Raw genomic sequence first — 27,610 nt, 5'->3', positions numbered from 1 at the left:
AACCAGTAAATCCCAGAGGTCAGGAATGTAGCTCAGAGATAGACTGCTTGCTAGCGGGGAGAAGCCTTGGGTTATGACCACAGCTCTGTGGTGAGACACCCCAGGGCACCTGCTGGAGTTGCCCCTAATAGTGTCTGCTCCAGCCTCCTCCTCCTGACACACCCAAAGTAGTGATTCACTAGGGTCAACTAGAGTTGGGAGGCGAGAAGTGAGGTGGCAGGTGTAGACGTGACATCTATGTGACAGGAGAGGGCACAGAATAGGGCCGAGAGCGACAATTAATCCCCCTCCTCCTCCTTCCCCTCTCTTCCTTCTTCTCCGTGTCAGGTAAAGCTGGACCCAGCCACGGAGCAGTCCACGCTCTTAGCCTGGAGAAATGGGGCTCAGCAGCCTTGGCCGCTGGATCACAGACCACTGGGACAGGTGTCCGCTCGGGCTGGCTCGCCCCAGGCCCTGCCCCAGGAGCGGGTTTCCCCCGGCAGAATCCAAGGCCTCAGGGCGCACGCGATGGGAAGCTCCCCAGAGCCCGATCGCACCCTGCATCCGAGGCGTGCGACTGTCTCATTGGACAGCACGGCTCTGCAGGGCCGCCCTGCAGCCAATCGCATCTGAAGGGCGGGGCTTCGCCTGCCGTGCTGGGGGCTCAGGCGGATGCTTTTTAGCGCTGCAGAGGAGTACAGCTGTATCCGACCATCCGCGCAGGCCATGCAGGAACCCCTGCTAAGAGCCGAGGGACTGGACTATGACACCTTCCCCGAGGCGCCCGCGTCGCCTGGAGAGAGGGCACGGGCCGGGTGAGAATCTTAGGGCGTGGGGATGGGAGGCTGGGATGGCCTTATCTCCTGCAGGCTGCACACATCTTGGGCCATTTCTGACTTCTGGTGAGTGGCCACCAAGAGTCATCTGACTCTTTCTTACCGCATGCTCGAAAGTCTATTTAAAGAACTGGACCACCATAGAGAAGAGAGCCTCCAAAGCAATACTGGGTGGGGTTCCCACCTGTCACAGGGGGAGGACAAGGATCTAGCCTCACAACAGGAGGCAAAACCCACAATTTCTTTTCTGGAGAAAAAGGGGTACCAGCCCCAGCTGACAGCCTGGGAATTCCCCAGAGCTGCTGCTAAGGCCTGAAGAAGGTTACAACTTGTCTGGTCCTGGACCCAGGCCTCTCCCAGATATCGGCTGAGCTAGATGGCCATGGGCTCAGGGAAGGCAGCAGTCTGTGAACCCAGGGTCCATTTAAAGGACTTGACCTTGGTCCTTTGGTTCCATTCCATCCCCCATCAGGGTCCTGCAAAACAGAAGGGTGTTCCTGGCCACTTTTGCTGCTGTGCTGGGCAATTTCAGCTTTGGGTATGCCCTGGTCTACACGTCTCCAGTCATCCCTGCACTGAAGCTCTCTTCCGACCCAGCACTACACCTGGACAAAATCCAGGCATCCTGGTTTGGGGTGAGGCCTGTTCTATAAATCAGACAGGGTTAGTGGAGGGAGCACCTAACCTTGGAGCCCCCCCTAGAGCAGTGGTACCCCTCCCTACGCATTCCTGTCTGCTAGCAGTGATGGCAAGACCCATGAGGAAGTGACATCCTGTAGAGATGTGGGGAGGGACTGAGGGGAAGATTTCCCAACCCCGTACCCAAAGCCAGGCTGCCACAGCAAAGCTGACATCCTCCTGGGGCCTGGAGGCAGGCACACCAGGTGCTGTATGGACAATAACAGAGCGTGGCTGAACAGAGCCCAAGACGTTGACATTAGAATGTCGGTAGACCCTGAGTTAGGACTGCAACTTGACGGCAAAGCTGGAGAGATCAGGGTCTCTGAGCATTTCAAATGGGGTGGGCATGTGCTGGCCACACAGGGCGTACGCTGAGCACATGCCAGACACCTGGTGAAATATTTTCACCCCGAGGTCGACTGTGTTCTTCCCATAACACAGCTAAGAAACTGAGGCTTGAGAGGCCATGCTGTGCGCCCTGTCCCACCACTCATGAGTGGCAGGCTCCTGGCAGATTCTTTATTCCTCAGCAACTCCAATGACCCCCAAATCTTAAAGTCCCGGGGTTCTCTTTGGTAGTGTGTGAGCCATAGAGAATGCTTTTAACCTCGGCCCTTGAGAGGCTGAAAAGGATGATCATGTTGAAGCCTGCTTGGGCTCAAAAAAATATTGGACACAGTGGACAGAGCCACTGTAGACAGGTGCCCCACTGCACCTCTGGAGCAGAGCAGTAGCCATGGCACCTTTACATATGGTTGTCCACAGGGTCAGGTCTGGAGGAACTCTCTCTAGACTCTGGTGGGGGTGAGAGCTCTTAAAGCCACTGTATCTTCTTGCACCCCTGCAGTCCGTGTTCACCTTGGGTGCCGCAGCAGGGGGCCTCAGCGCGATGCTACTCAATGACCTCCTGGGCCGGAAGCTCAGCATCATGTTCTCGGCTGTCCCCTCAGCCATTGGCTATGCACTCATGGCCGGTGCCCATGGCCTCTGGATGCTTCTGCTGGGGAGGATGCTGACAGGCTTTGCCGGGGGACTCACTGCTGCCTGCATCCCGGTAAGGCCAGATGTCTCCACTGCCCTGAGGCTGTTCTGGGCCACCCCTGCTGAGCCTTTGCTCAGTGAGAGTGTGTGGGGTCCCCTACATTGCCCAGAGAACCTCAGCTTCCTCCACCAAAGCAGCTGACATCACTGCCACCCAAAACTTCCTACCCTCTGTTTTGACCTCAGTTCGATGCATTGCTCAACTGAAAAAAAATTTGCATTGCACAAGGGATGTGAAGGGAAGTTCCTGCCCACCCCCACCCCACCCCCACTGCTTACCTCATGTAATACTCCATGCACACACCTATCCTCTGGCCAAGCCCAGAGGGGAAAGAGGTCACTAGGGTAAACACAAACGCCTGCTCAGCCCCAAGGCTGAAGACCCTGGGCTCAGTCTATACCTATCATACCTATCTATACCTATCAGAGCTGAGAGCTTCTGCATACCTCTTTGCTAAGGAAGGTAACAGAGCTACGGTCAGAGAAAGACCCCTACCAGCTTCTCCAGACCTCAAAGTCCCTTGATCACCCCAGTGGACCCAGGAATGTGAATTCCCCACTAACGTCCCAAGTTGGGGCATGTGCCTTACAGGTGTACGTGTCTGAGATTGCGCCCCCTGGCGTTCGTGGGGCCCTGGGGGCCACCCCGCAGCTCATGGCCGTGTTTGGATCTCTGTCTCTCTATGCCCTCGGCAAGTACCATCCTGCACTCCAGCATTCAGGTTCTGGAGGTGGGGGCCGGGGGGGGGGATGGAACTCTCCCTGAAGAGAGCCAGCACTGACAGACAGGACACCTGGCTTCCTTGCCCCAGTAGGCACTATCTCTCTGAGCACTGAGGTCTACCCTACTGCAGTTGCTTTGGACCACCTTCCCACAGCACAGGGGTCAAGTGTTCCTGTCAGTTCGTGAGGGAAGCCCACACGGGAGTTGGCCTGCCTGGGTGATGGGGGTGAGAGCCCCAGGCCCAGCCTTCCCACTACTCTCCCATTATACTGAGACTGTTCGAGGATCTCACTTTAGTACCAGGGTTCAGGGGTCTAGGCAACTCCTGGAGCCCCTCATGGCCCCACTACAAGGACTTGGGCCATCAGGAAGCTAGGCTGGGAGAGCGCTGAGAGGACTCAGAGGCCCCATCCCCTCACTGAAGCCTCTCCCCCCAGGTCTTCTGCTGCCTTGGCGGTGGCTTGCTGTGGCCGGGGAGGGGCCTGTTCTCATCATGATCCTGCTGCTTAGCTTCATGCCCAACTCGCCCCGCTTCCTGCTCTCAAAGAGCCGGGACGAGGAAGCGCTGCAGGCGCTGACCTGGCTGCGAGCCGACTCTCAGGTCCATTGGGAGTTTGAGCAGATCCAGGACAACGTGCGGAAGCAGGTGCAGCATGTGTGGTACTGCCTGGTCGGGCCCCTACACAGGAGCTCTGTGTAGCCTTGGGCATTCACCAGGCCCAGGCCTCTGCCCTGGTTGCCTCGCCTCAAACGAGAGCAGTTCCTGCTAGTGTGCAGAACTCACGCAGGCTCCTGTGCTTGGGTCTCTCTTGGAAGGGGGATAAAGGAGGTCTCTCCTGGACCATGAGTGCCAAGGCAGGGTGGCGATGGTGGAGAGCCTGGCATAGCCCTCAACAGCAGCTTTGTGTTCCAGAGTAGCCGGATGTCGTGGGCGGAGGCCCGGGAACCCCGTGTGTACCGGCCGATTCTCATTGCAGTACTGATGCGCTTTCTGCAGCAGCTGACGGGCATCACCCCCGTCCTGGTGTACCTACAGACCATCTTCGACAGCACATCCGTGGTGCTGGTGAGCATCCACTCGGCCAGCGATGCCCAGAGCCCTGAGGCTGTTGAGAAGAGTACAGGCAGGGCAGCCAGGAAGTTAGGGGCTGAGACCTGGATGCCTCTCATTCACAACCCGTCTCAATTACATTCTTCTCAAGTGAAGCTTAAGTGCTTTAAAATACACAGAATAGCAAAACAATGTAGTAGCATATAGAACTCTTGGGACCGTGGCTCCAGGCTCAGATCCCAGGGGAACTGTGAGGTCCCTGGGAACTTAGTTCCACCCCAGGTTCTTCCAGCAATGAGGTGTAAAGATGAAAATGACTCAAATCTACCATTGCTGTCCAGCCAGGGTCTGCTGGGCCCACTATGGCTAGTAGTAGGCACAGGAGATATGCCCCTGCTGAGAAACCTAACTAAAGGTTGGGGCACAGAAAAAGTTGGGGCCCTAGGGCTCAATAGCTAGGATAGCTCATGGCCAAAAAGGGGGTGGAGACAGTGATCCTGGACTTAGGGCTGAATGTCTTTAGTGCATTAGGGTGTACAGGACACCAGACCGGGTCTCTCAGCCCAGTGCCCTCCCTGCCCCACAGCCCTCCCAGCAGGATGCAGCTATAGTTGGTGCCGTGAGACTCCTGTCTGTGCTGATCGCTGCTGTCACCATGGACCTGGCCGGCCGAAAAGTCCTGCTCTATGTGTCCGGTGAGTGTCTCTACTGCGAGCTCTGGGCCACAGCCAAGCCTCTCTAGCACATGGTCCAGGATGTAGCAAAGGGTAGCGGCTACACGGCCATGCGGCATGGGCTACATAGGTCTGCTCGTGCTCCAGGAGTCCAGGAGCCCACCCGTGCAACTCGGGAGGCCCGGGCATGCCCTGCTGGGGGCAGCGGGCTGACCCTTCTATAAGCCAGCCTTGCCACCTAGCAAGAGGTGTTGTGGGGCTTGGAATGGGTCTCAAGCTCAGAGGAGTCTGGTCCTGAGGTGCCCGTGTATCCACAGCATCCATCATGTTTGTTGCCAACCTGACGCTGGGGCTGTATGTGCAGTTTGTGCCAAAGCCGCTGACCCCCAACAGCACTATGGAGATGGTGACCCTGGGGGGCACAGAGCAGCCCCCAGCCACAGCCTTCAACTATCTCACCCTGATACCTCTGCTGGCCACAATGCTCTTCATTATGGGTAGGAGCACCACAGCGAGGGGGAGACCTGGGATGGGCTGTTTGGGGGGACAGGGAGCACAAGGGTTCTGTTACTGTCCTGGGTTGCCTAAGGAACTGGGAGTTGAAGAACAGGGCCCTCTAGCAACTCAATCACATCTCAGCTGAGACCCGCACTGCGAGGGAGGGGGGGAGGCGGAGGCAGTTCTGCCCCAGCAGGAACATGGAGGCCCCTGAAGGTTCCCAGGGCCTGAGCCTAATGGCTCCTCTCTTCCCGACAGGCTATGCCATGGGCTGGGGCCCCATCACCTGGCTCCTCATGTCTGAGGTCCTGCCCCTGCGAGCCCGCGGTGTGGCCTCAGGGCTCTGTGTGCTGGTCAGCTGGCTCACAGCCTTTGTCCTCACTGAGTACTTCCTGCTGGCAGTGGTGAGTGTTCGGACCCAGGACTCCCAGCTAGGTTTTTTTATTAGTAGTCTCCCCCAAACCCTCCTCCCCACCCACCCCCAACCCCCCCTCCCCAGCAGCCCCTGGAGAGGAGCACCCAGCCTCTTAAGGGCAAAGGCTGGCCAAGTGAGAACAGCTGGGCTGTTTGGAGGAGTCAGGTTCCCTCCCAGTCCCAGGACAGCTCTGCCCACGTCCCCTACTCAGCCATCTTGACGTACTAGATGCTGGGCCTCTAGTGTAACCCTGCTGCCTGACTACAGCATGGTGTGAGGACCTTCCTAAATAGACCTTGCTCCCAGCCCTGCAATCCAGCAGGCCCTGAAAACACCTGAATGCTGGCTAGCTCCAGACTCTCCCAGGGAAACCCAGATGGGTCAGCACAAGCTAGAACCTGCCACAGCTGTCCATTCAGTGGTCAAGGTTGAGAGGAGGGCTGACACAACATACTGCCTGCCAGGCCTGTAGGCAGCCTAGAGCCTGGGTGTGGAGGGGCACCTAAGAGTAGAGTCTCCAGGCAACATGGCTGAGGTGCGGCTTGGGATAGCAGGGAAGGCCCCAGGCTGCCACTAGTAGCCTAGCTCTAGATTCTGGTGGAGGCTGTGTATGCTCAGTAACTCTTTCCCCAACTCCCTACTGCAGACCGCCTTCGGCCTCCAGGTGCCTTTCTTCTTCTTCTCGGCCATCTGCCTGCTCAGCCTGCTCTTCACAGGCTGCTGTGTGCCTGAGACCAGGGGCCGCTCGCTGGAGCAGATCGAGGCCTTCTTCCACACCCGCAGGATGTCCTTCAGGCCCTAGTCAGGCGCTTGCCTGTAAGGGGCCAAAGCACCCAGGCCAGGCCTATGCACTGTCCACAGACACACCTGCAACCGGGAGCAGCAGCCATCAGCCAGAGCACACTTCACCCGGGGACAGGCAGTTCACCAACTGTGGGCTGGTGGGCCCCAGCAGTGCTGCAGTACCTCAGCTGAGATCCTGGGGGGTGGCGGGGAGCAGGTAGCCCTGCCCCAAACCTAGCAAAGGCTGTACCCAAGAACAAGGCTGTTGGGACTTCTGGCCTAGTTCCTCATTCCTACAAGGAACACTCTTTTCCATGTTGGGGACAGAAAACAGATGGAGGTGGCAAAGTGGCACTGTACAAGGACATTGTCACATCGTTCTGTTCTGATCAATTGGCCAGGGTCCTGCAGCTACAAGGGTCTGGGTCCCTTGGGGAACCCTGGACTTCCAAAGGCCAGAGCACAGGACCCAGTCCAACCTTGGATACCTCTAGTCTGCAAACTGTTCAGTTTTTCAAAATAAAGGAGCTGGGCCTACAGCCTCAGGGAAGAAAGGGGAGTGGGATCTATTCCAGGGAGAAGCTCCCTACCCCAGCAACCAGGCCACCCCCAAACACAACCTGGACTGCCAGGACACTCTGGACATTATCACAGTGCAGAGAAAGCAACAGTCACTATGGGGTTCAGGGCCAGATTGCCCTCTACACCTAGGTTACTCTTCAAGACCCTGTGAGCAGGCTCAGGCTAAGCTAGGCCCAGCTAGCAAAGGCAGGGTCTCCCTGCAAGTTCCAGGCACTAGAAACGGAAGGTGACAGGCAGACTGCATACCAACAACAAACTTGCTTTACTCCAAGTGTAACCCAATCAACAAACAAACTAGGGGTAGGTGGCAAAAGGAGCCACAGAGGACACCCAGACATGGACAAGAATGGGCTAGTCTGGGCTGGACGGTGCCCGTGCTGAGGCAAAGCAATGGGCTTCAGAGCCACTGTGCCATGGACCTTCCAAGAACCTCAGGACGGACGTGACTGACCACCCACGCTGGTCTGCTCAGGACGGAGGTGACTGACTGCCCACACTGATCTAAGGGTCTCTACCTTCATACCTCACCCCATGCCTGCCCAGCACAAAACGGATTCCATAGTGCGGCACAGTCTCACTATGCATGTAGCCTTTGAGTTCTACTGCAGACAGGAGACCTAGGCAGAAGTGGCCTGAGTCCGTGCCTATCCAGGTAGCCAGAGAAGCAGGTGGGGCCTTTTCTCCTGCTGGGAGGTAGACAGGTCTTATTGTGAACACAGGCCCCAACATATACAAACACACATTCACAGAGCCCTTGAAACCCATCCCTGGCTCAAGAGAAACAGCCTCTGGTTAACAGTTAAGGCACATGGCCCCCTAAGCCACTACATTATGACATTTCTGCCATTCCAGAGTTCAGCTCGGCCAGGTTCTCTGGAGAACTGCTGCAATCCCCAAAGTCTACAGATCAGAGCTTCTATCCCAAAGGGAATGTCCACTACTCCTGGCCTCAAGCACTGATGAGCTAAAGATCCCCTGGGAACTTGACAACTCCAGGACTGCGGTCCAGGGACAGGTCCAGCTGAAGGTCTGGAGCAGGAGGGAGGCAGGACTCAGCACTTGACACATCATCTTCAGTCAGGCCACCAAACATGGGCCTAATGGCCAAGGACCCACCTAATTAGCCACTAATGCCGATGTCCCAGGACCGTGGGAAGAGCAGTGCAGAGGAAGGTTAGGGACAGCAGGGCACGTCCCTGGAGCCATGTGCCAGCGAAACAGCTCTCCCTGACCCGTCATGCAGGCTTGCTCTCTGCTCTGGTACCCGAGAAGGGGCCAGCTCTGTGTGGGAGGTGGGTCTGGTCTCTTCCCAGCTCTCTAGAGGCTACAGACTGCCAAGGGCAGGTTAGGAAGAATACCTGAGGTTAATCCCTACTAATAAGGAACCTGCTATCCCTGACAAAGAGGTTCTCAGTGCAGGCTAGCAGCAATACACACACCCAAACCACAGACAGACACACACACACTCACACACTCTCTAGCACTGAGCAGTAGGGACTCCTGTCAGCCCTCTGGCCACTGCCAAGGTTGCTCTTCTGGCCAGAAAGCTGCATCCTGGAAGTGCTGCAGCCTCTCAAATGACCAGCATCTCTCCTGCTGCTGGTGGCAGAAGCTGGCCTCAGGACACTACTGCTCTTTTCCTCTGCTCTGAGGAAGGACAGGTGCATGGAGCAGAACTGAAGCCCTAACTGCCAGCAAGCTTGAACCTAAAAAAGGATGAAGCCTCTTAACCGAGTGAGGACCAGTGTGTTGAAGGGAGGCTGCTTTTAGGTCTGGGAAGGGTCGCCAGCACAGAATCTGCACCACAGGCTGACAGGAGTGAGTTCGTCCCATCCATATCCCATGGCCCAGGCCTTCGGTTCTAGTGGGGCAGGAGCTCCAGGCTCAGGAGGTCCGGAGAACAGGGTAGGCACAGGAAGGCTCGAGGCACGGACGTGCAGGTGTTCCTCGCCCAGGCCGTTTAACAGAGTTGATACTCGGCCTTCTCCAGAATCCACAGACCCCACTGGCAGTAGGCAATGAGGATGGGCCGCCCTGCCTCACCTCACAGTTCTCCCTCGAACGTCTCAGCCAGCTTCTCCTCATCTGCCTGCTGCCTCTGCTGCTGGATCCGTGCATAGGAAATGGCATCACCCCTGGAGAGAGAGAAGCAGGCAGTCTATAGGCTGAGCCCTCCCTCCTCCGACTCCCGGCTGCATCCCTGCCATGACCTGCAGGCAGATTTCCCCAGTACTGTGCTCCCCAGAGGCCCTTGTCAAAGGGACAGAGCTTTGTCACTTTGAGAGGGGCACATGTTGCCTGGCACTGCCTGAGCTGAAGGGAAGAGGTGGCAGCAGGCTGCAAGGTCTGTGCAGACCTCACTGCGCACAAGCCAGGCAGGAGGGACCGCCTAAGCTGTCCCCTCATTTCTTGCCTCTTCCTGAGAGCACAGACAAAGTCACTTGTGGCCACTACGTAACAACTAGACAAAGGGTCCCACTCAGACCTTCCCCACTTCAGATGGGGTAGCAGGGGCAGCAGAGGAGGGCCCACCCCGGGACTGGGCTGTAGACGCACTTTTTGCCCAGGGCAGACAATCCATACAGCACCCCGGTGGCAAAGGCGATGGCGTTGCCCAGCAGTGTAGTCAGGGTCAGGCTCATGACGATGGGGACGACGGCCATCCTAGGAGAAAACAGACATCCCTAAAATCCCATCTTCTCTGGGGTCAGAGTCCAGAACTCTACCAGGCCTTTGTGGTAAGATCTGTAACCCTGCAGGGTTAAATAGCAACGAGCTGAGTAAATGACCCTTCTGTTCATTACAGCGGAGGGGCTGGGCCCAGAGGGGCTGCGCTATAGTCCAGCTGTACAGCCCTGTGACCAAGTCAGCTGGTCAGGACTCCACCTCACCATACAGTGAGTCAGACCTGGGCTCCTGCCATCAAGGGGAGGGCTGATGGCCACCTATCCTACACCCACATCCAAGCACTGAATGAACACTCTCATCAGTTCAGCAACCCTGGGCCAGCTGAGCTTCAACAAGGCCCCAGTTCATATCCCCAGAACACTGGACCCAGTGCAGCTATAGGGCTTCAGTAGCAGCCTGGCGCCACCTAGTGGTAGGTTCATTCAGCCCTAAGCCCCGTGCAGCTAATCTTGAGGGGTGGTAATTTTCCAACATGAGGTGAAAATGTGGTTAGCTGATTCAGGAAGATGGTGGAGCTTGCAGCTCAGCCCTCAGTCCAGTCACTTCTGGAGAGGAGGCTCACGGGGCAGGATGACACTCAGAGCCAACTGTTCTCCTTGGAGTTCAGGTGTAGATGTCCATGTAGCCAGAAGTGCTTCAAAGCGCAGAGGGCCCTTGACTAGGCCGTGGTGATGGCAGTACTCAGCAGACAGTGAGCTTTACGGCCACCTTATATGATGTCTTACCAGGTCACCGGGGCCAGCATCAGGGCTTTAAGCATGGTGAAGTTTAGCGACAGCCGTGTTTGGTAGGTGAGGTATGCTACAGTGTTTTCAACAGGATATTTGTTTTATCAAAATGGAAGCTAAGTCGAGGATGCTCTATAATAAAATAATAGAAATCATGAGGCAAAAGAGCACAGGAGGAAATCTGTTAGCATTAAAGGACAATGACAGGCTGGAAAAATCGGAATGGGAAATGAAACAAAGGGATCTGAGGACTTTAATACTGAAAAGGCACAGCCTGGACAGTCACACCTTAAAGCTCTCTAGAGAGTGGGCCAGAAGCTAGAGACCCTTTGAGAAAGAACGAGTGTGACCCCATAGAAGGGTATGTTACTCCTCAGACATATGAAAGTTGCACTAGGCACTGGGGGGGAGGGGAGAGAGAGACACCAGAGGGCCTCTCGGAGAAGCAACTGAGTCACGTATGTTAAGATCTTTTGAATGATCATAACCTAGTCTGGTAATTCCACACCTGGAAACATCTCCTCAGGATGCCGTCATGGGATGTCCAGCTGAATAAATGTGATTAACGGTAAAAGGAATGTCATCATTTTATGACAGACCTGAAAATGTTGATACCACAGGAAGTCAAAAGAGCAGGTACAAACTTATGCATAACAGTTCTGAGCATGTTAGAGAGAGTCAGACGTGGCTGCACTCAGACTGGAGGAACACGCCAATAGACGAACAGGTAGTGAGGGCTGGAACGACCATCTTTTACTTTACAAATGACTTCTGGTAAACATACATTATTGTTAGCATCATGACAACACATCTTAAAACCCAAAGAAAGACAGGTATGGTGGCACATGCCTTTACTCCCAGCACTCAGGAGGCAGAGATGGATGAATCTCGGTGAGTTCGAGGCCAGCCAGGTCTACATAGTAAGAGCATCTCATATACGGAGGGAAAAGGAAAGACAAGCAAGGGGTGCAATGGCTTAGCTGACGCTTGGGGCCTGGTGAGGGGAGGTGGAAACAGGCGGATTCCTAGAGCTCACTGGCTTGGCCGTCTGCCCACACACTACTGTGTTCTCCCTGCAGAAGCCAGTGAGCCCCACCAATCCTTAGGGGAACCTGGTCTTTTTTTTTTTTTTTTTTTTTTGGTTTTTTGTTTTTTTGGATTTGTTTTTTTTCGAGACAGTGTTTCTCTGTATAGCCCTGGCTGTCCTGGAACTCAGAAATCCGCCTGCCTCTGCTTCCCAGAGTGCTGGGATTACAGGTGTACGCCATCACCGCCTGGCTCGGGTAACCTGATCTTAAAGACAACATTGGTAATTACAATGAGTACTGCTGCCTAGCTGGGAGCTCGTGGAAAAGCCCTTCTTCAGAGGCTCCCTGGTATAAAATTTATCTCAGAAGTGCGGCCGTCTGACACACTGCACATCTCAGAACCAGGAGTGTGATTTAGAGGAAAATGGTGTTTTCTGTTCTGCAGTCTCACATGTGGACCTCTGGGTTGGCCACACTCCTCTCAAGGCCTCACTAGGCCTACACGTACCCACGACTGCCCGTCTGGAAACTCCCAAGTGAGAGAGCAAGCCCCACTGCCTCCCTGTTCTTCCACTAGAGGTCTTGAACCCACGGCTGCCATCTGAGCTCTGGGAGGCAGATGCTGAGTCCCATTCGTTAGCACCTGTTATTGGATGAGCCAGGGGCTGTGTCCACAGTGATCAAATAAAGGCTCTGCAGAAGAAAAGGCCTCTACCTGCTCCTGACCCACCCACCTCACAACACATTTCAATCAGCAGGAGTTTGGGAGCTGTGCCATAGGCCCCGCCCAACAGCCCCTCACCCGCAGTAGAAGACAGCCTTCTGCCAGGAGCGCAGGCGGTCAACCTTCTCAGATACTGTGTTTGCAAACTCCACAAACTGGCAGCAGAAGGGAGCCTCACACAACAACAGGATGAAGGCGTTCATGCTGTAGGGGCAAAGGCAGAAAGGACACGATGGCTTACAACCTGGGGCTACAGCAGACCTCGTGCCAGAGGCTCAAGGAACACTACCATCTCACAGGCCCTGAACTCCCATGAACACCAGGATTCTACAGGGCACCAGTTGCTGCCAAGCAGTTCAACAACCCAGCCCAGCCCAACCCAGCCCAGCCCAGCCCAGCCTAACCCACCGATGCACCAGCATCCCTAACTACCCAAGCAAGCATCCTGGAGGAAGAGCCTGGTGTCTTAACTCTTTATTGTTCCAACAGTGAAATGAAGAATTCATATTCTCTTTAGCCAGCCCCACCTTCATCCACAGAGCTGAGCCACACTGCCTGTTGTTAGTACTATCCCCATAGGCCCTAACACTGGCATCAAGGGCAGGCTGCCCCCAGCAGAAGCACGAGGTACCGAGCCACTAAGGACTACCCATGCCCTGAGCTGGGAGCAGGGGTCAGGGGTCAGGGGAGCAGAGATACAGGGGAGGGGCTGCCCTGGCTGGGAGCTTCCACTCAGGAGCCTTTAATCCTTGCCTAGTTGCTGGAAGCAGCTAACTGCTGGTGCTGAAGGCCTTTGCTCCCACAGGCGGGCAATGGTCATGACCAGACAACAGGGTCATTGCTGGGACCCACATCTATCTGGAAGCAGTGCCACTGACTGATTAACAGACACACTGCTCTTGTAAGTCTTGACCACTGCCCATCTCCCCACCACCCATCACCAGTCTTCCAGATGCCAGCTCACCCTTCCACCATGTACATAACCTCTGTACTCCCCATCCTTGCCGCCGTGAGCCGGCATAAGCCTCTGTCCACATCACCATAAGACCCAAATCATCCTGACCTGAGGCCCAAGGCAGGACCTACCTATCCCTTGCCCCAGATGACTGTTTAGAGCCCTGTAGGCACAAGCAAATGCTAATGGACAGTGCTTCCCATGCACCTTGGTGTCCCTTTCCCTGGGATCCCACTGCCCAGGGAGAGGGTGAAAAGGAGCTCTCTGTGGATGCAGTATCCACCAGTTCCACCTGCATCTGCCCCCTAACTCCAGCCCTGCTAACAGCCTCACAGCCGACCACCCTCCTCTCTGTCATAGACCCTCGATAATGACCTTACACACCATGGCCCTGAGGCTCCCAGGGAGAAGGTAGACAAGGAGTCTACAGTGTCTGGCTGAGTAGATGCTGCAACTGTGCCTGTGACACTGTCGCTACTAAAAGCTTAAGCGGCCATCAGGAAACCTGGGAGCGGGAAGGGGGATGAGACAAGACCTGCACCTCGTGCCTCAAACCCCACTCAGGCAGGACATTCACCGCTACTCACATCATCCACACACCAGCTGCGATGTTCAGAGGGTGGATAGTGACGCAGTTGAAGAGTCCAGAGATGGCACAGGCTTCAAAACAAAAGACAACGGGCGGGGGTTAGCAGAGTACAGCAGAGCTTGCAGAGGCACTGAGAACACAGGCGGCTCCCTTTAGATGGTCAGCATTAGGGCTTCTCTCAGAGACCGCCATCGCCCGAGATGGCAGAGAACAGTAAGTGTAGTCTGAAGCTCAAGTCTAACTGCTTTCATACTTGGAGGACGTAAAGGCCAAGGCTCTGATGGGCCGGCCTCTGGCTCCAGGTTATTATCAAACCCTCTCAAGAAGTCAGGCCTGGGGGGCTGGAGAGATGGCTCAGAGGTTAAGAGCACTGACCGCTCTTCCAGAGGTCCTGAGTTCAAATCCCAGCAACCACATGGAGGCTCACAGCCACTATGATGAGTTCTGATGCCCTCTTCTGGTATGTCTGAAGACAGTGTACTCACATACATAAAATAAATATATCTTTAAAAAAAAAATGTCAGGCCCATTCTGACTTCAGTGAGAACCTTAGCAAGGGCTGCCTATCTGTATCCACTAGGTGAACTACTCACAAGCATATTGTGACTTGGAAAACGCCATTCAGATTTATTTGGGGTTGTCCTGTTGTTGTTTATGCTTGCTTGGTAAGGGTGTTTGCTTTGGTTTGGTTTGGTTTTCCTTTGAGACAGAGTCCTGCTCTATAGCTCTAGCTGACCTCAAACCATCTTGCTCCCTCAGCCTTCCGGGGACTCCCTCAGCCTTCCGGGGACTGGGATTACGAGCATGTGCCACTATGTCTGGCCACATCCTGAATTTGGGTCAGGACAGGGATGCCTCTTGTGATACACAATCCAGATGACAATCCCACATCTAAAACATCAGCCACGTGACCCTGAGCATGTTAGTTTTCTAAGCTCATTTTTCTCTCCTACACATGGGCAGGTTGTGTCCCAATAGCAGAATAGCAAGACACCATGAGGGCACAGTGTGTGTGCCCTTCTCCAGAACATGACTGCTCACCAGTGTGGAACCCCAGCGAGGCTCCTCCCCTCGGACTGCACCTTGGGGTTACAGTCTGCTCCAGCCACCCAGGTGTCACCAGGAAGTCCCTCACTAGGAACTCTGGGAGCCTCTGAGGACATTGCTGGGAGTTGCCCAGCCTGGCCGGACACCATCTAAGGGAAGGCAGAGCAGAGCGTTGGCCCTCTCAGGCTGCAGTTAGCACCAACTTATTAAACTTGCAGCAGGCCTAAGTCACCCGATCCCTCCACTGGGCCTGGAATTCCACCATTTTCCACTTTCCTGTGTTACACTATGCAGGGGGGAGCTGATGCAGGAGAATGGACCAAATCACCGACTCTTCTGAGTGGCACAGCTTCTATGTCACAAAGTCCCCTTCTCTAATAAAGAACTCAAAGCAGTTCTCATCCACCATGTGACAGCAGCAAAGCTTCCAGGGCCACAGAAGTGAGGGGCTGTCTGCCTCCTGCCTATGTGGAGCAAGGCCTGGTCTCACCTGAGGGCCTTCACTCCTGTCTTCAGCATTCCACCTACAAAGCTACTCCACCATGTTGTCCTCCAGAGTCAGCTTTGGGAGGACCAGGTCACAACTTAGATGAACAGGAGTCCTTTGACAACTAAGGACTCAAATGCATCTACCCATGTACCCACTTGGGGTGCTAATAATGCTCATGTCTTCCCTATAAAGGAGATATCACTATACAATCCTTTCTTCCTCGGAGCTACTGTCTACTGAGGCCTTTGGGACCAGAATAAATCCTTCCAATAAATAAATAAACCCCTTAGAATATCCTTCATTCCAAGAGAGGATAGCCCTATGTCAATGTGACCAGCTAAACCACAGCTCCTGTCAAACCACTATTGAGTTTTTTAAACAAATACACATTGTCCTTCCCTCCTGTGATATGCCAGTATTCAAAACTTTGATGCCCACCCAGATGCCCCCAATCTGCAGGCTCAGGGGACAATGTAAGTTATTGTCACAGGTCTCCCCTACGGTTTCACTGATGTCTTGACTCAGCAGGAGGGTTGGGGAGGCCTCAGGCACCCATAGGAAGTACGGAACTGTGTGGAATTCCCAGAGTCAATCTAATCTAGAAGTCACCTGGTCACTGACTGAATCACCAAGATGGAGGGAAGGTAGGCGCCTATAGGTCTTGGTCAGGATCCTCCTTGTTCCTACACCCCTTAACCACCTTGAAATAGCTAACTGCACTGGAGAGGACTTGATCAACCTCAGCAGACTCCCTCCGGAGCTGCCTTACCAAGGCAGCACATACCTAACCCTACCCTATCCAGCAAGATCATCTGGACAGATGGGGCTCCAAGGTATTCCTCCAGAAAGGACAACAGATGAGCCTGCCCCTACCCACACAGTTCCTGCTCCGGTACCAGGTAGGCCATGGACCTTCCTTTCCTGAGACCAGCACTCACCTGGGCTTCTAGGAATTCACAATGAAAGGGACACACAGGATTTAGCAAACATATTTGGTTCAAAGGTTTTGTTTGGAAGGCCAGCAACATAGCTGCACTTAAGAGGCCGACCCGCCTTCCTTTTTTATTCCTTTGGAACTTGAGCGGAGAAAGCTTGCTGTGTGGAGGATACCAGGCCGGCCGGCGAGAAGCATTAGGAGAGTGTGAACAGTAAGAACCCGAGGTGACGCTGCCTCTCAGCCCACTGCCCAGCCATCCTGAGGGGTCACTCTTCTGGCACCATCTAACCCTCAAGCAAACTTCCCAGAGCTGCCCCCCATTTATGAACAAGTTTTGTCCAAAGGCTGGGAATTTGGCAGTCCCACCCCAGCCCAGGTGAGCATCAGCAGGCCGAGGCGGGGCCGGGAAGGTGCAGACGCGCGTCCTCGGTGAGTCTCATCTCCTCTGATCAAGGCCAGAATTGCTGGACTGTAGCCATCGAGCTCCGGCGGAGGACTGCAGGCCTGAGGCCGGGAACCATGGCAACCCCGGGTACGCCCGCTCCCGGGACGCGATACTCACACACGGCCCCTAGCACTCCCGCCAGGCGGCACAGCCAGCGGTACCACCATGTCATGCCCTCCTCCTGTGCCGGCGGGGCTGGGCAGGCGGCCACTCCGGCGGCACCCGAGCCGCTCATGCTGAACGCTGCGCGCAGCCCCAGGCGCGCACAAAGGGACGTGTCCACCCGCGCGCGGCCTTGTGGGAGAGGCGGTGATTAGCATAGGGGCGGACCCGCAGGCCATAGCCGGGGGGCGGGGATAAATGGCGCATATTAGCATAAGGGGCGTGTTCACAGACTAACAAGCTCCCCTTGCCTCCCAGCAGGTACACTGAATCGAGTCTGGTCTTTTCTCTTTCCAAGATTGGAAGACATCATCTAGAAGTGGCGAAGGCCCTATTGAGACCTCCAGGGAACCCCGCCTTGCAGTAGAATGAGCTTTCAAGCCAGACTTGTTATGGGCAGCAGCTTATGGGAGGAAAATTCCAGTGTGTGTTCCTGTATCCTTTATTAGCCTCTGGGAGATGGGACTGCTTTTCTGATCTCCACCTCCTAGTCCCGGCCCTACTGCACCTGGAAAAGGTCATTAAAAGAGGTCCCCTAAGGTTAGCAAGCATTAGAACTTCTCAAGAGGCTAGAGTTGCATACTCCAGGGACGGTCACCCTTTCTGGAGTTTGGTTGCCTCCCCTTTCCTGCCGGCTGTTGGAGAGAAATCTAGGCCAGAGCCAGGCTGTTGTCCTGTTCCGGTGTCCTCAGTGGGATGGTCCAATACTGGCCCTGGAGACTGGCATGAGCCTCCAGGAAGCCAGGGCTAAACTCCAGTTCAGCCTCGCTGCCTTCCGACTCCCAGAAGAGCACCTGCTGCCCCCAAAATGTTGTGGTCCTCAGACTGTGGATATCCCTGATCTGTGGAGAAGAAAGTAGCCAAGCCAGGTCATGAGTGATCATGATTTATAAACTCCTGGCTACTCAGAATCGTGTTTGTTTCTTACAGGAGCCCACAATGAGGGATACTCCGTTCTACCCAAGAAACTCATGCTCAGAGACTTTGGGTCCCTTCCCCAGAACACACAGCCAGGTACAAGAAGTCTGAGGTGATCTGGTGCCTTGTGGAGCATACAAAATCTCAACCCTACCTATGCTCTTCTCAAAACCAAAACAAAACCATAAACAAAAGCATAAACACAAAACAAAACAAAAACAGCAGGCATGACCATGATGCCTCCACCTGGGACAAGAGGCCGTGGAGCCCCGGGAAAGCAGGATCCTTCTTGTTGGTAGAGTCACAAGCATTTGCTGGTGAATGAGTGGAGGAAACCCTCCTTCCCATCCTTTCCAATAATTCTGAAGTTTTAGATGAAAAATAAGCTAAAAGTGTCCCCTAAGCCCAGCACTCCCTCCCTCCTTCCCCCATTTGTGTCCCCATCCTGGTGGCCTCACCGAGACATAGTTGGCATTGGTCCCCTCAGAAGCAGTGCCCATGCCACTGGCCAGAGCGCGGATAGCAATGCGGGCCTGTGGGGCCACACTGATGAAGACTCTGCAGGTCCCTGCCTTCCTCCTCTCTGGGCTCAGCGAGGGACTCACAATTTCACCCCGAGGTCCAAAGAGCTGCCTGTCACATTCTGCAGACAAGAACAAGACAAGAAGAAGGCCTAGGTGTGGGCCAGCCACCTCAGGGAGACGACTGATAGCAGAGTGTTCCCTGACTGACTCTCCCCTCCCTGCTGCAGGGCCTTCACTCTGAGCACTTCTAATAGACTAGCTTCGGGCAGTGATCTGAAAGGGGCAGACAGTGTTGGCTCAGCAGAAGTGTTTTGTACAAGCCTGACAACTTAAGTCTGAATCCTAGGACCCACATGGGGAGACAGAACCTCTAACACCGACCTCCCTCCACCCCCTGCCCCCACAAACACACACACACACTTTTAATGGAAAGAAAGGGTAGCTGATGTGTGCAGCAAAACTTTTGGTTCTTGCCACACAAGCCTGGTGACCTGAGTTCAACCCCAAGGACCCGTGTAAAGATAAAAGGAGAAAAATTAACTCCGAGAGCGAGGTTGCCCTCTCTCCTTCACACCCACATCATGCCACTCGCATGCCCACACATGTACGTCGTAATAAGTAAGATAACTTTTAAAAGGACTGAGAGGTTTTGGTGCCCTCTGTGAGGAGAAGGGAACAGCGGCATGCTTTGGGCAGGGGATTTTAAAAGAGGACTCAAACTGGGCTACATAGTACTTAAGATGTTAAACTGGCTGAGAAGTCGAGTTTGACTATGCTGTCTGTCCAGTGCTATCATCTGCATGTGAGATATGAGAAGCAATAAGGAGGAAGCCAGTGGGCTCCCTGTGGGACCTTGCCACCAGGACAGCTCACTGATGGAGGTGCGGGGAGGGGGGGAGGGGGGCCGGGGGAGGGTGATACCATGAAGTCTTGGCAGAGGCAACGCCTCTGCTACATCGTTTTCATGTGAGGCCTGGGCCATGCAAAAATGTCTGGAGTTGTCGAGGTAAGACATCTTCACTCATCTTGCACTTTTACATCAAAACCCTGAGGTGATGCTGTTTGGATTCTGGGTAAAGCAGGAATCCATAGATGCTCTCTTTCTAAGGAGTATACAGTAAGTGCTCAGGAGTAAGCAGGCATCTTCCTTGTGGGTGCTAGCATACATATACCATCCACAGGAAGAAGGCTGAGGAAAAGTGGCTCACAGACCTGAGACGACCTTGAAAGAACTGAGCACCAGGGTCAAGAGTATGAGGCGCTGAGTGGCCCGAGGGATGGGACAATGACAGGGACCTTGTCTACATCCACCCATCTGGTTCATGGCCACAGAGGAACTCCATCCTGACCATGCAGAAGACGTTGCCTGCTCCCAGTTTCCGTTGGGGCCAGCTCTCTCCTGCCCTGCCCATGGCCCTGTTGGAAATGCCCTGACCACAGCAACAGAGGCACAGCTGCCCAGTGAGATGGTAGGGAGGCCGGGCACCTGGTACCTTTGTAGAAGGTCCCCGGGGCAGGTCGGCTCTGGTACTGTAGCAGCACTCCACCTTCCGGCAGCACACGATGCTGCCTCACCACCAACGTGTTGGTTTTGGTGCTGAAAGTCACGCCAGGCATCTTCCAGCACATCTTCCTCCATGTGAACCTGCCCCAGAGCAGCAGCAGCTCCCCTAGAAAGGGTGGGCAGTGAGGAACCAGCACCGCCCCCACCCCCATCCCCCCATCCCCCACCCCACCCCGCTCCACTCCACGATGGCAGCAGCCACTCAGGGCTGAGTCCCAATAACCACTCTCCCTCTTACTGGCTAATGTGACGAAGTAGGGAGCACCTCAGCAGAGCTCTCATCCCCCCCCCCCCACCAGGTTTTTATCTTATAAATGGAGATTGCCACACTCTGGTTATGAAAAGCAGGAGCATAGCAGGGGCATGCTGCCAGCAATGGGGGAGTTGAATGCCAGAGCCCCTGCCCAGCAGTGCCCGCGTGCCCATGGATGCACCTGCACTACACTTGAGGGAGCTCTCGAGGATTTGCACGGTCAGCACTTCGCCTAGAGGCCTCCCAATGGCCACCACACAGTCTAGCTGTCCTTGACCTCGCATGTCAATGGTTCCTGTGGGCTCCAGGTACTGCCTTCCACAGGCACCTACAGAGGAGGAAGGGAGTGAGGTGACCAGAACAGAGCAGGGCTGGAGACTGGAGCTGGCAGGGACAGAGAAGGATATGTCACAGCAATAGTCACCATCCAAGGCACTAGGCCGCATCTATGTGCTTCAGGGAAAGGGGGGCAGGATGGTGTGTGGGCTTTGGACTACATGGACCTGAGCTCCTGACCCTACAGCCTTCAAGTCATTTGATGGGGACGGTAGGAAACATGTGCTAGACAGGTGGGTCCCTGGGCTCAACCACCCAGCCTCGGGCAAGCTCCGAGTCAATGAAAGACCCTGTCTAAGACAAGGTAGGCAATCCTGAAAAATGACACCCAAGGTTGTCCTCTGGCCTACACATGCACACGTACATGTACACATCTGCACCTGCATATACACACAAAGATGAACATACACATACATGTATATAAAACCATGTAAAAAGTGTGGCTTCCCTTTGCCAGATGGGAAGGAGACCCTGACTCCAACAACCCATGGTCTAGTGCCTGGGTGCTTACCCTGTGATATGCCAACTTCCCCAACAGGAAACAGAAAGGAACCTAACCGTGCTCTTCCAGATCTTCCTGGAGCCCCAGAGGCCGGGAGACTGGGGAAAGGGTGTGGGGCTGGGCTTGGGGCTGGGACCACTGCAGAGAGCCAACAGTGACAGCAGCCTGGGTCTGACTGGGAAGAGTAGCTTCCTTGTGAGGCAGTGAGCTGGAGGTCTCCTGCCCTGCACAGGGTCCAGCCCAGCAGCCTCTCACGGTCACTGGCTTGGGCAGGTGCTGGCAGAAGTTGGCTGGCACAGGCACTTGGGCCTGGGGTCCAAGGCAGGTGTCATGCCGGCGCTGGACACCATCCCCACAGGAGACAGAGCACTGTCAGGGAAAAGGTGGAAGACCATGGTGAGCTTGTCAAAGAGGGGCAAGACAGAGTGGCCACAGGACAATGGGATGTGACAAGCCCCACACACCAAGAAGCAGCAGATTTCTCTGCTTTACAGGTGAGGAAACTGGAGCTAAAGAGATGCTCTGTGGGGCTCACATGTATACAAGACCTGGTGGTCTCAGAGTCCAGCCATGCAGAGATGGCTCAGTGGTTAAGAGCACTGTCTGCTCTTCCAGAGGTCCTGAGTTCAGTTCCTAGGAATCACATGGTGTCTCACAACCATCTGTAATGGGATCTGATGCCCTCTTCTGGCAGGTAGGTGTACATGCAGATAGAGCATGCAAAAACATTAACTAAATAAATCTCTCTGTCCCTTGGGACCTTAAAGAAGGGACCAGGGTGACTTTCTCTGCCTATAGATTATTTGACACTGCGTCTAGTGTTTGTCCTGCCCTCCTGCCGTTTCTGTCTCCATCTTATGTTCACAGTCCTTCTGGCCAAGGTGAGGTAAGATAGGGGAGCAGTTTATCCTGTCTCTTCTGTCTCTGTGCTGCCTACAACTTCGAGTGAGCCCTTCCCAGGAGAACCAAGACCTACCCACCTTGGTCTCTCTAGTGATTTGTTGGGTGCTTGTCACAAGATAACACTAGTTTCTTTGGGATTGAGGCTCTCAGTATCTGCAGACCCCAGGCCTCTCAAAGCCCAGCTGTCTGGCTCTCCATGCCTTGCTATGTCCCTGGCTCTAGGGGAACACAACAGCAGACTCTCTCCCCTCCTTCCAGGGGCCATAGTGAACAAGGACCGTAGGCCCCCTCGTTCACAAAGATCCCTTGCTGATGCCTTGACTAGAAGTCCCAGGTCCAGGACAGCCTTACCTCTGTCCAGGCGCTGATGTGCCACCGGTATGTGCAGTCAGCAGTGAGGCAGGGGACCCTGGCCTGGGGCCGCACCAGAGCCTTACAGAAGGTCTCGTCCACCTCGTTGTCATGGCCCTGGTCAAACTGCATGCAGGCCACCACTTGTGTGGCAGTGCCAAGGCCGCAGCTGGCTGAGCATGGGCCAAGGGACAGCACTTTCCATCTGCAGGAAGAGGAGATTCCAATGACGGCGACTCGGGCCTCTGTGTGGGGGACGGTTGGAAGACCCTCAGCTCCTGCAGCAATGGTCTGCACAGTGTCTGGCCGTGGGTCTCCACTGACCTCACTATTGAGCTTCAGTATCGCCCTCGTGCTTGTGTCGTTGCTAGGCCCAGTGCTGCTCTGGGACCCTTGGGAGACAAGGCAATGGGACAAGCCAGGCTAAGACCCCGCTTCAGGGGTGTCCGGCCTGTACCTTGCACCACTGCCACCACTCTGCATAGCTTTTTGTCCTGGAGGGTAGGGGCTGTCCTGTGCACGGCTGGATGGGCATGATTAACTTCTACCCACTAGGAGCCATAGCAAATATCCCTAAGTGTGCCCATCCAACTAAAGTTTCCTCTGTGCCCTTTGAGGTAGAATCATGCCTGGCTGAGAAGAGAGACTGTAGACTACAGAATGGCCACACACCTCAGCGGTAACCAGAACTCACGTGTGCATGCAATTCCCATGGAGCAAACAGACAAAGATTTCGCTGGGTATGGAGGCACACGCCTACCATTCCAACACTTGACAGGTGAAAGCCTGAGGTTCAAGAATTCAAGGCTATCTTCAGTTACTTAGAGAGTTTGAAGCTAACCTGGGCTACATAAGACACTGTCTCAAAAAAAAAAAAAAAAGCAAAAAAAAATCTAAACCATTGATAAATATAACATGCAAAAATAAAGAACACAGGTAGGGAACTTTTTTCTTTAAAGATTTATTATTATATGTAAGTACACTGTAGCTGTCTTCAGACACACTAGAAGAGGGCTTCAGATCTTGTTATGGATGGTTGTGAGCCACCATGTGGTTGCTGGGATTTGAATTCAGGACCTTTGGAAGAGCAGTCAGTGCTCTTAACCACTGAGCCATCTCTCCAGCTCAATAGGAAAACTTAGCAACAATTAAGAAGGCAAGACACATGTCCTGTGAGCCCTCGTAGATTCTAAGCTACAAAATTTAAAATCATTACATACACAGAAGGAAAAGTCAAGCAACTTACTTTAAAAAATAAAAAGCCTGGCAGGTGGGGGCTAGAGAGATGCTCAGTAGTTAAGAGCACTGACTGTTCTTTCAGAGGTCCTGAGTTCAAATCCCAGCAACCACATGGTGGCTCACAACCATCAATAATGGGATCTGATGCCCTCTTCTGGCAGGCAGGTGTACATGCAGATAGAGCACTCTAACTATCTAAATCTTTTTTAAAAGAAAGCCCAGCAGACTGTGGCAGTAGCTCTTCTGTCTCTGCTGGGAATGGCACCCCTGTCTTTTCCTGCACAGAGTTGAGCTACCACTTGGCCTTGAAATCTCCAGAGCTCTGGAATAATTGTACTCCATGTACACTGGCCAAGCCCTACTCCCTCACCTGAGAAGACAGGGTTCTGGGATGCATGCCTCATGGGAGTCAGGGCGAGGTAACCCCTGGCACTAGATGTCAGGCAGGATGTCTTCATGATTACCCTGTCCATGAGCCTGGGCCCAGCAGCAGCTCTATGTGAGCTCCTCCCCCACAGCTCACAGTCCAGGCACAGTGGAGGACTCTCTGTGCACCTGGCCATAGCAGGTGTTCAGTAAATTAGAATAAGCAGTGACTAAATGCTCCATCAACATATGTGCCTGGGAGCTGGAGAGATGGCTCAGTGGTTAAGAGCACTGACTGCTCTTCTGAAGGTCCTAAGTTCAAATCCTAGCAACCACATGGTGGCTCACAACCATCTTTAACAAGATCTGACTCCTTCTTCTGGAGTGTCTGAAGACAGCTACAGGGTATTTACATATAATAAATAAATAAATAAACATATGTGCCTGACTAGGCCAGGTGACACAGCCAAGTGTCCTAAGTTCACCCAGGCTACAGAGTGAACGGTGAACTTCTTGTGAGACCCTGTCTTGATATAAAAGATAAAAGGGAAGCTGGAAATATATAGTTCAGTGCTAGAGTGCTTGTCTAACATGCACAAAGCACCAGGATTAGATAGATGATAGATAGATAGATAGATAGATAGATAGATAGATGGATAGATAGATAGATAGCCAGGAGTCGTGATGCACACTTTTGAGGCAGAGATAAATGGCTCTCTGTGAGTTCCAGGCCAGCCTGGTCTACAAATTCTAGGCCAGCCAGGGCCACATAGTAAGACCCTGTCTCATAAATATTAACTAAATAGATTTTTTAAAAAAAAAAAATATGCCTATGTTACCACCATCCCAGAACCCACAACTATACTTTACATCATCTGGGGCTGATGGCAGAGCCCTAACAGATCCATGACTGCCTGTCTCCCCGGCAAGGTTCTCACCTAGCAGGACAAGGCTCCGGGCTGCAGTCCTTGAAGGAGCCTGGTCTAGGCACTGGCCAGCACTTGGAGTGAGGTACAGACACAGGGCGGCCGTGGTCTAACTGCACACAACGAACATCCAGGGGCACTCGCCCCCCTCCACAGGTCACCGGGCACTGTGCCAGGACTTGAGTCTCCCACCTGAAGGAAGAAGGCCAAGGTATCGTGGGAGAGCAGCCCTGGGGCCAGATTCATTCCCCTGCACTAACCCTCCCCAACTCACCGAGCAGGACATGAGCGAGCCCTGCAGACCTCCCACCGGCTTGGGGGCTTACTAGCCAAGCCACATAGCTCTTCCTGGACAGGCATCTTGAGGACAGAATCCATGCACAGGAAATACAGTTCCTTCAGACCTGCCAGGAAGAAGCACGAATGCCCTTGACCCAGTGTGGCAAGGACTACAACATTTGTTCCTTGTCGGCTCTAAAGTCATCTGTATCATCTACATCTTTTCGGCTGTGTGCACTTGGACAAGTGACTTAACCTCTCTGTTCCCCTGGTTTCCATATAGTGGTATCTACCTAGCACAATCATTTATAGCGATTGAATAATGAAAGGTGCCTGCTGCTGGAAGCCTCTCTTTTACTGAGAAGCATGGCGGGAAATGCTGTAACAATGTCTCTTGACCTCTACACGGGCTCATGGAAGCAATTCTACTTCAATGCAGTAGCCACAAACAAACAAATGAACAAACAAAAGATATAAAAGTAAGAGGAGGACTTGCTGTGGAGAAAAAAGATAGCAGTGGATAGCAGAGGATCAAAATACAGTGTAAGTGTGTGTGTGTGTGTGTGTGTGTGTGTGTGTATGTGTGTGTGTGTATAAATGTGGAAGATTATTCCACATAAATATCTTTACTTAAGGAGTGTCTCTTGAGGCCAGAGGGCTGTAGCTCAGTTGCTAGAGTGCTTGCCCACTAAGCACAAAGCCCTGGATTCGGTGCCCAGTACTGCACAGTAACTGTGCATGTGGACAGGACATAGTTCTGTGGCCAAGAGCTCATACTGCTCTTTCAGAGGACCCATATTCAAATCCCAGTACTCACATCAGGCATCCCGGACCAGCCCGTACTCCAGGCCCAGAGATCTTGTGTCCTTCTGCCCTCTGCTGCATATGCACTCATGTGCAAAATCCTTAAATGCGTCCATACATTCATAGTACATATATACATGCATACACATAATGAAACATTTAATACTAAGTACTATGTGTGCTATCACAAGTCTACAGTCCAACACTCAAGAAATGGAGGTGGGAAGATTAGAAATTCTGGGCCATCCTTGGCTACATAGAGACCAGCCTGAACTACATGAGATCCTGCTACATCCATCAAAAAGGAATTATTAGTGTTGGCTTCCTCCATCCATCCCTTAGGAATCTCTTTCTGGTCAGTTCTAAACAGGTATAGTAAGTGATTGGGGCTGTTTAAAGATGTTGTGTGTCTTCTCACACCCTTCTCTATTGAAAACTCAGAAAATAGCTAATGTTGACAAGGATGTGGAGAAACTAGAACCCCGTGCCCCTCTGGTAGGGATATAAAATTCTGTTCCAAAAACCAGTGCAGAAAGGCCTGCAAAAGTTGAACGTAGCTTGGCAACATGTCTCTGCAATTCCTCCTCTTGTGTCCACCAGGACCAGAAGCCAGGCTGGGCTCCACAGGCCCATGTCCAGAGCAGCACTGCTAAAGAAAGCTGAAAGGAGAGCTCTAGCAGCTCACAGTGACCCAAACCAGCTCGGGCCAGACCTACAGCGGAACACTCCTTGGGGTCAAGAACGGATTCTGGGCCTGGAGAGATGGCTCAGGGGTTAAGAACACTGACTGCTTGCTCTTCCAGAGGTCCTGAGTTCAATTCCCAGCAACCACAATGGAGGCTCACAACCATCTGTAATGGCATTTGACACCCTCTTCTGGTATGTCTGAAAACAGCTACAGTGTACTCATATAAATATAATAAATAAATCTTTAAAAAAAAGGGGGGGGAGCAATGGATTCCAACACCATTACAACATGGATGAACCTAGCTGACAGAAGCCAGTCACAGAATGACACATTGCACATAGCTGAGGTCAGAGGAGAAACTAACGTGTTGGTGGCCAGGGGCAAAGGAGATACATGTTGGTGTTTAACAAAGACAGGGTCTAGATCGGAAGGATGGGATCCTCTGGAGATGGATGCTGTTCATGGCTGCTATAACTATTGCCACTGAGTGAAACAGTAAACATGTTTAAGAGGTGGGGCTGGTGAGGCGGCTCAGCAGTTAAGAGCTCTTCTGCTCTCCCAGGTTGTAGGCTCAGCTCCTGGAGCCCACATGGCAGCACACAGCCATGTGTAACTATTCTATTTCTGGGGGATCTGATGCCTCTTTTGACCTCCAAGGCTGATACACAGACATACCTACAGTCACATATACACAAATAAAATACGTATTTCTAAATGACTAGGAGATTGTGTGTGTGTGTGTGTGTGTGTGTGTGAGAGAGAGAGAGAGAGAGAGAGAGAGAGAGAGAGAGAGAGAGAGAGAGAATAAGAAGATGGAGATTACAATGTATCTTTAAAATGACTGTTTCCAGCTTCAGGGGTTGGTATGGTCACAGCTCTGTGGAACCAGAAGGGTCTAGG

The 27,610-nt window shown here is 53.4% G+C and overlaps 3 protein-coding genes across 8 annotated transcripts in view; 1 reads left to right on the top strand and 2 right to left on the bottom strand.

The window, feature by feature from the left end:
- The first annotated feature begins 630 nt into the window (after positions 1–630).
- Positions 631–8,994, top strand: Slc2a6 (solute carrier family 2 member 6). 2 transcript variants are annotated; one of them, XM_052181921.1, is made up of 10 exons: positions 631–794; positions 1,288–1,450; positions 2,344–2,550; positions 3,130–3,229; positions 3,699–3,907; positions 4,175–4,327; positions 4,899–5,007; positions 5,304–5,483; positions 5,743–5,888; positions 8,117–8,994. In XM_052181921.1, the coding sequence occupies exons 1-10, from the start codon at positions 652–654 to the stop codon at positions 8,222–8,224; spliced, it is 1,518 nt and encodes a 505-aa protein (XP_052037881.1). In that variant the 5' UTR covers positions 631–651; the 3' UTR covers positions 8,225–8,994. The 2 variants fall into 2 exon arrangements, with proteins under 2 accessions (XP_052037881.1, XP_052037880.1); XM_052181920.1 differs by lacking the exon at positions 8,117–8,994 and adding an exon at positions 6,546–7,236.
- On the bottom strand, positions 4,281–17,333 carry Cacfd1 (calcium channel flower domain containing 1). Of its 3 annotated transcripts, none has more exons than XM_052181934.1 (6): positions 17,013–17,333; positions 13,975–14,047; positions 12,511–12,636; positions 9,821–9,928; positions 9,308–9,399; positions 4,281–4,367 (listed from the first exon to the last, which is right to left on the bottom strand). In XM_052181934.1, the coding sequence occupies exons 1-5, from the start codon at positions 17,128–17,130 to the stop codon at positions 9,309–9,311; spliced, it is 516 nt and encodes a 171-aa protein (XP_052037894.1). In that variant the 5' UTR covers positions 17,131–17,333; the 3' UTR covers positions 4,281–4,367; position 9,308. The 3 variants fall into 3 exon arrangements, with proteins under 3 accessions (XP_052037894.1, XP_052037893.1, XP_052037892.1); XM_052181933.1 differs by lacking the exon at positions 4,281–4,367 and adding an exon at positions 8,197–8,293 and having other exon boundaries at positions 17,013–17,331; XM_052181932.1 differs by lacking the exon at positions 4,281–4,367 and having other exon boundaries at positions 8,991–9,399; positions 17,013–17,311.
- Positions 17,334–17,483: 150 nt separating this feature from the next.
- Positions 17,484–27,610, bottom strand: part of Adamts13 (ADAM metallopeptidase with thrombospondin type 1 motif 13) — a 32,526-nt gene continuing 22,399 nt past the window's right edge. For all 3 annotated transcript variants that reach the window (XM_052181917.1, XM_052181919.1, XM_052181918.1), the window contains 8 exons: positions 25,214–25,343; positions 24,952–25,131; positions 22,409–22,613; positions 21,211–21,523; positions 20,498–20,644; positions 19,993–20,169; positions 18,434–18,618; positions 17,484–17,899 (listed from right to left, as the gene is read on the bottom strand). In XM_052181917.1, the coding sequence (XP_052037877.1) occupies positions 17,708–17,899; positions 18,434–18,618; positions 19,993–20,169; positions 20,498–20,644; positions 21,211–21,523; positions 22,409–22,613; positions 24,952–25,131; positions 25,214–25,343 (1,529 nt within the window). In that variant the 3' untranslated portion in view covers positions 17,484–17,707. The remainder of the gene's footprint in view (positions 17,900–18,433; positions 18,619–19,992; positions 20,170–20,497; positions 20,645–21,210; positions 21,524–22,408; positions 22,614–24,951; positions 25,132–25,213; positions 25,344–27,610) is intronic.

The sequence above is a fragment of the Apodemus sylvaticus genome, chromosome 5, assembly GCF_947179515.1.
Source record: "Apodemus sylvaticus chromosome 5, mApoSyl1.1, whole genome shotgun sequence".
NCBI classification, from domain to species: Eukaryota; Metazoa; Chordata; class Mammalia; order Rodentia; family Muridae; genus Apodemus; species Apodemus sylvaticus.
This window is presented reverse-complemented; position numbering and strand designations above follow the sequence as displayed.

Bases quoted from the DNA above. Each gene is read 5' to 3' on its own strand.
- Slc2a6 (XM_052181920.1), top strand. From the start codon at position 652: ATGCTTTTTAGCGCTGCAGAGGAGTACAGCTGTATCCGACCATCCGCG. The intron at 795-1,287 runs GTGAGAATCTTA...ATCCCCCATCAG, and splicing joins GGAGAGAGGGCACGGGCCGG to GGTCCTGCAAAACAGAAGGG. The intron at 3,908-4,174 runs GTGCAGCATGTG...TTTGTGTTCCAG, and splicing joins AGGACAACGTGCGGAAGCAG to AGTAGCCGGATGTCGTGGGC.
- Cacfd1 (XM_052181934.1), bottom strand. From the start codon at position 17,130: ATGAGCGGCTCGGGTGCCGCCGGAGTGGCCGCCTGCCCAGCCCCGCCG. The intron at 12,637-13,974 runs GTGAGTAGCGGT...TTGCCCCTACAG, and splicing joins GCAGCTGGTGTGTGGATGAT to CATGAACGCCTTCATCCTGT. The intron at 9,929-12,510 runs GTGAGGGGCTGT...GTTTTCTCCTAG, and splicing joins AAGGCTGTCTTCTACTGCGG to GATGGCCGTCGTCCCCATCG.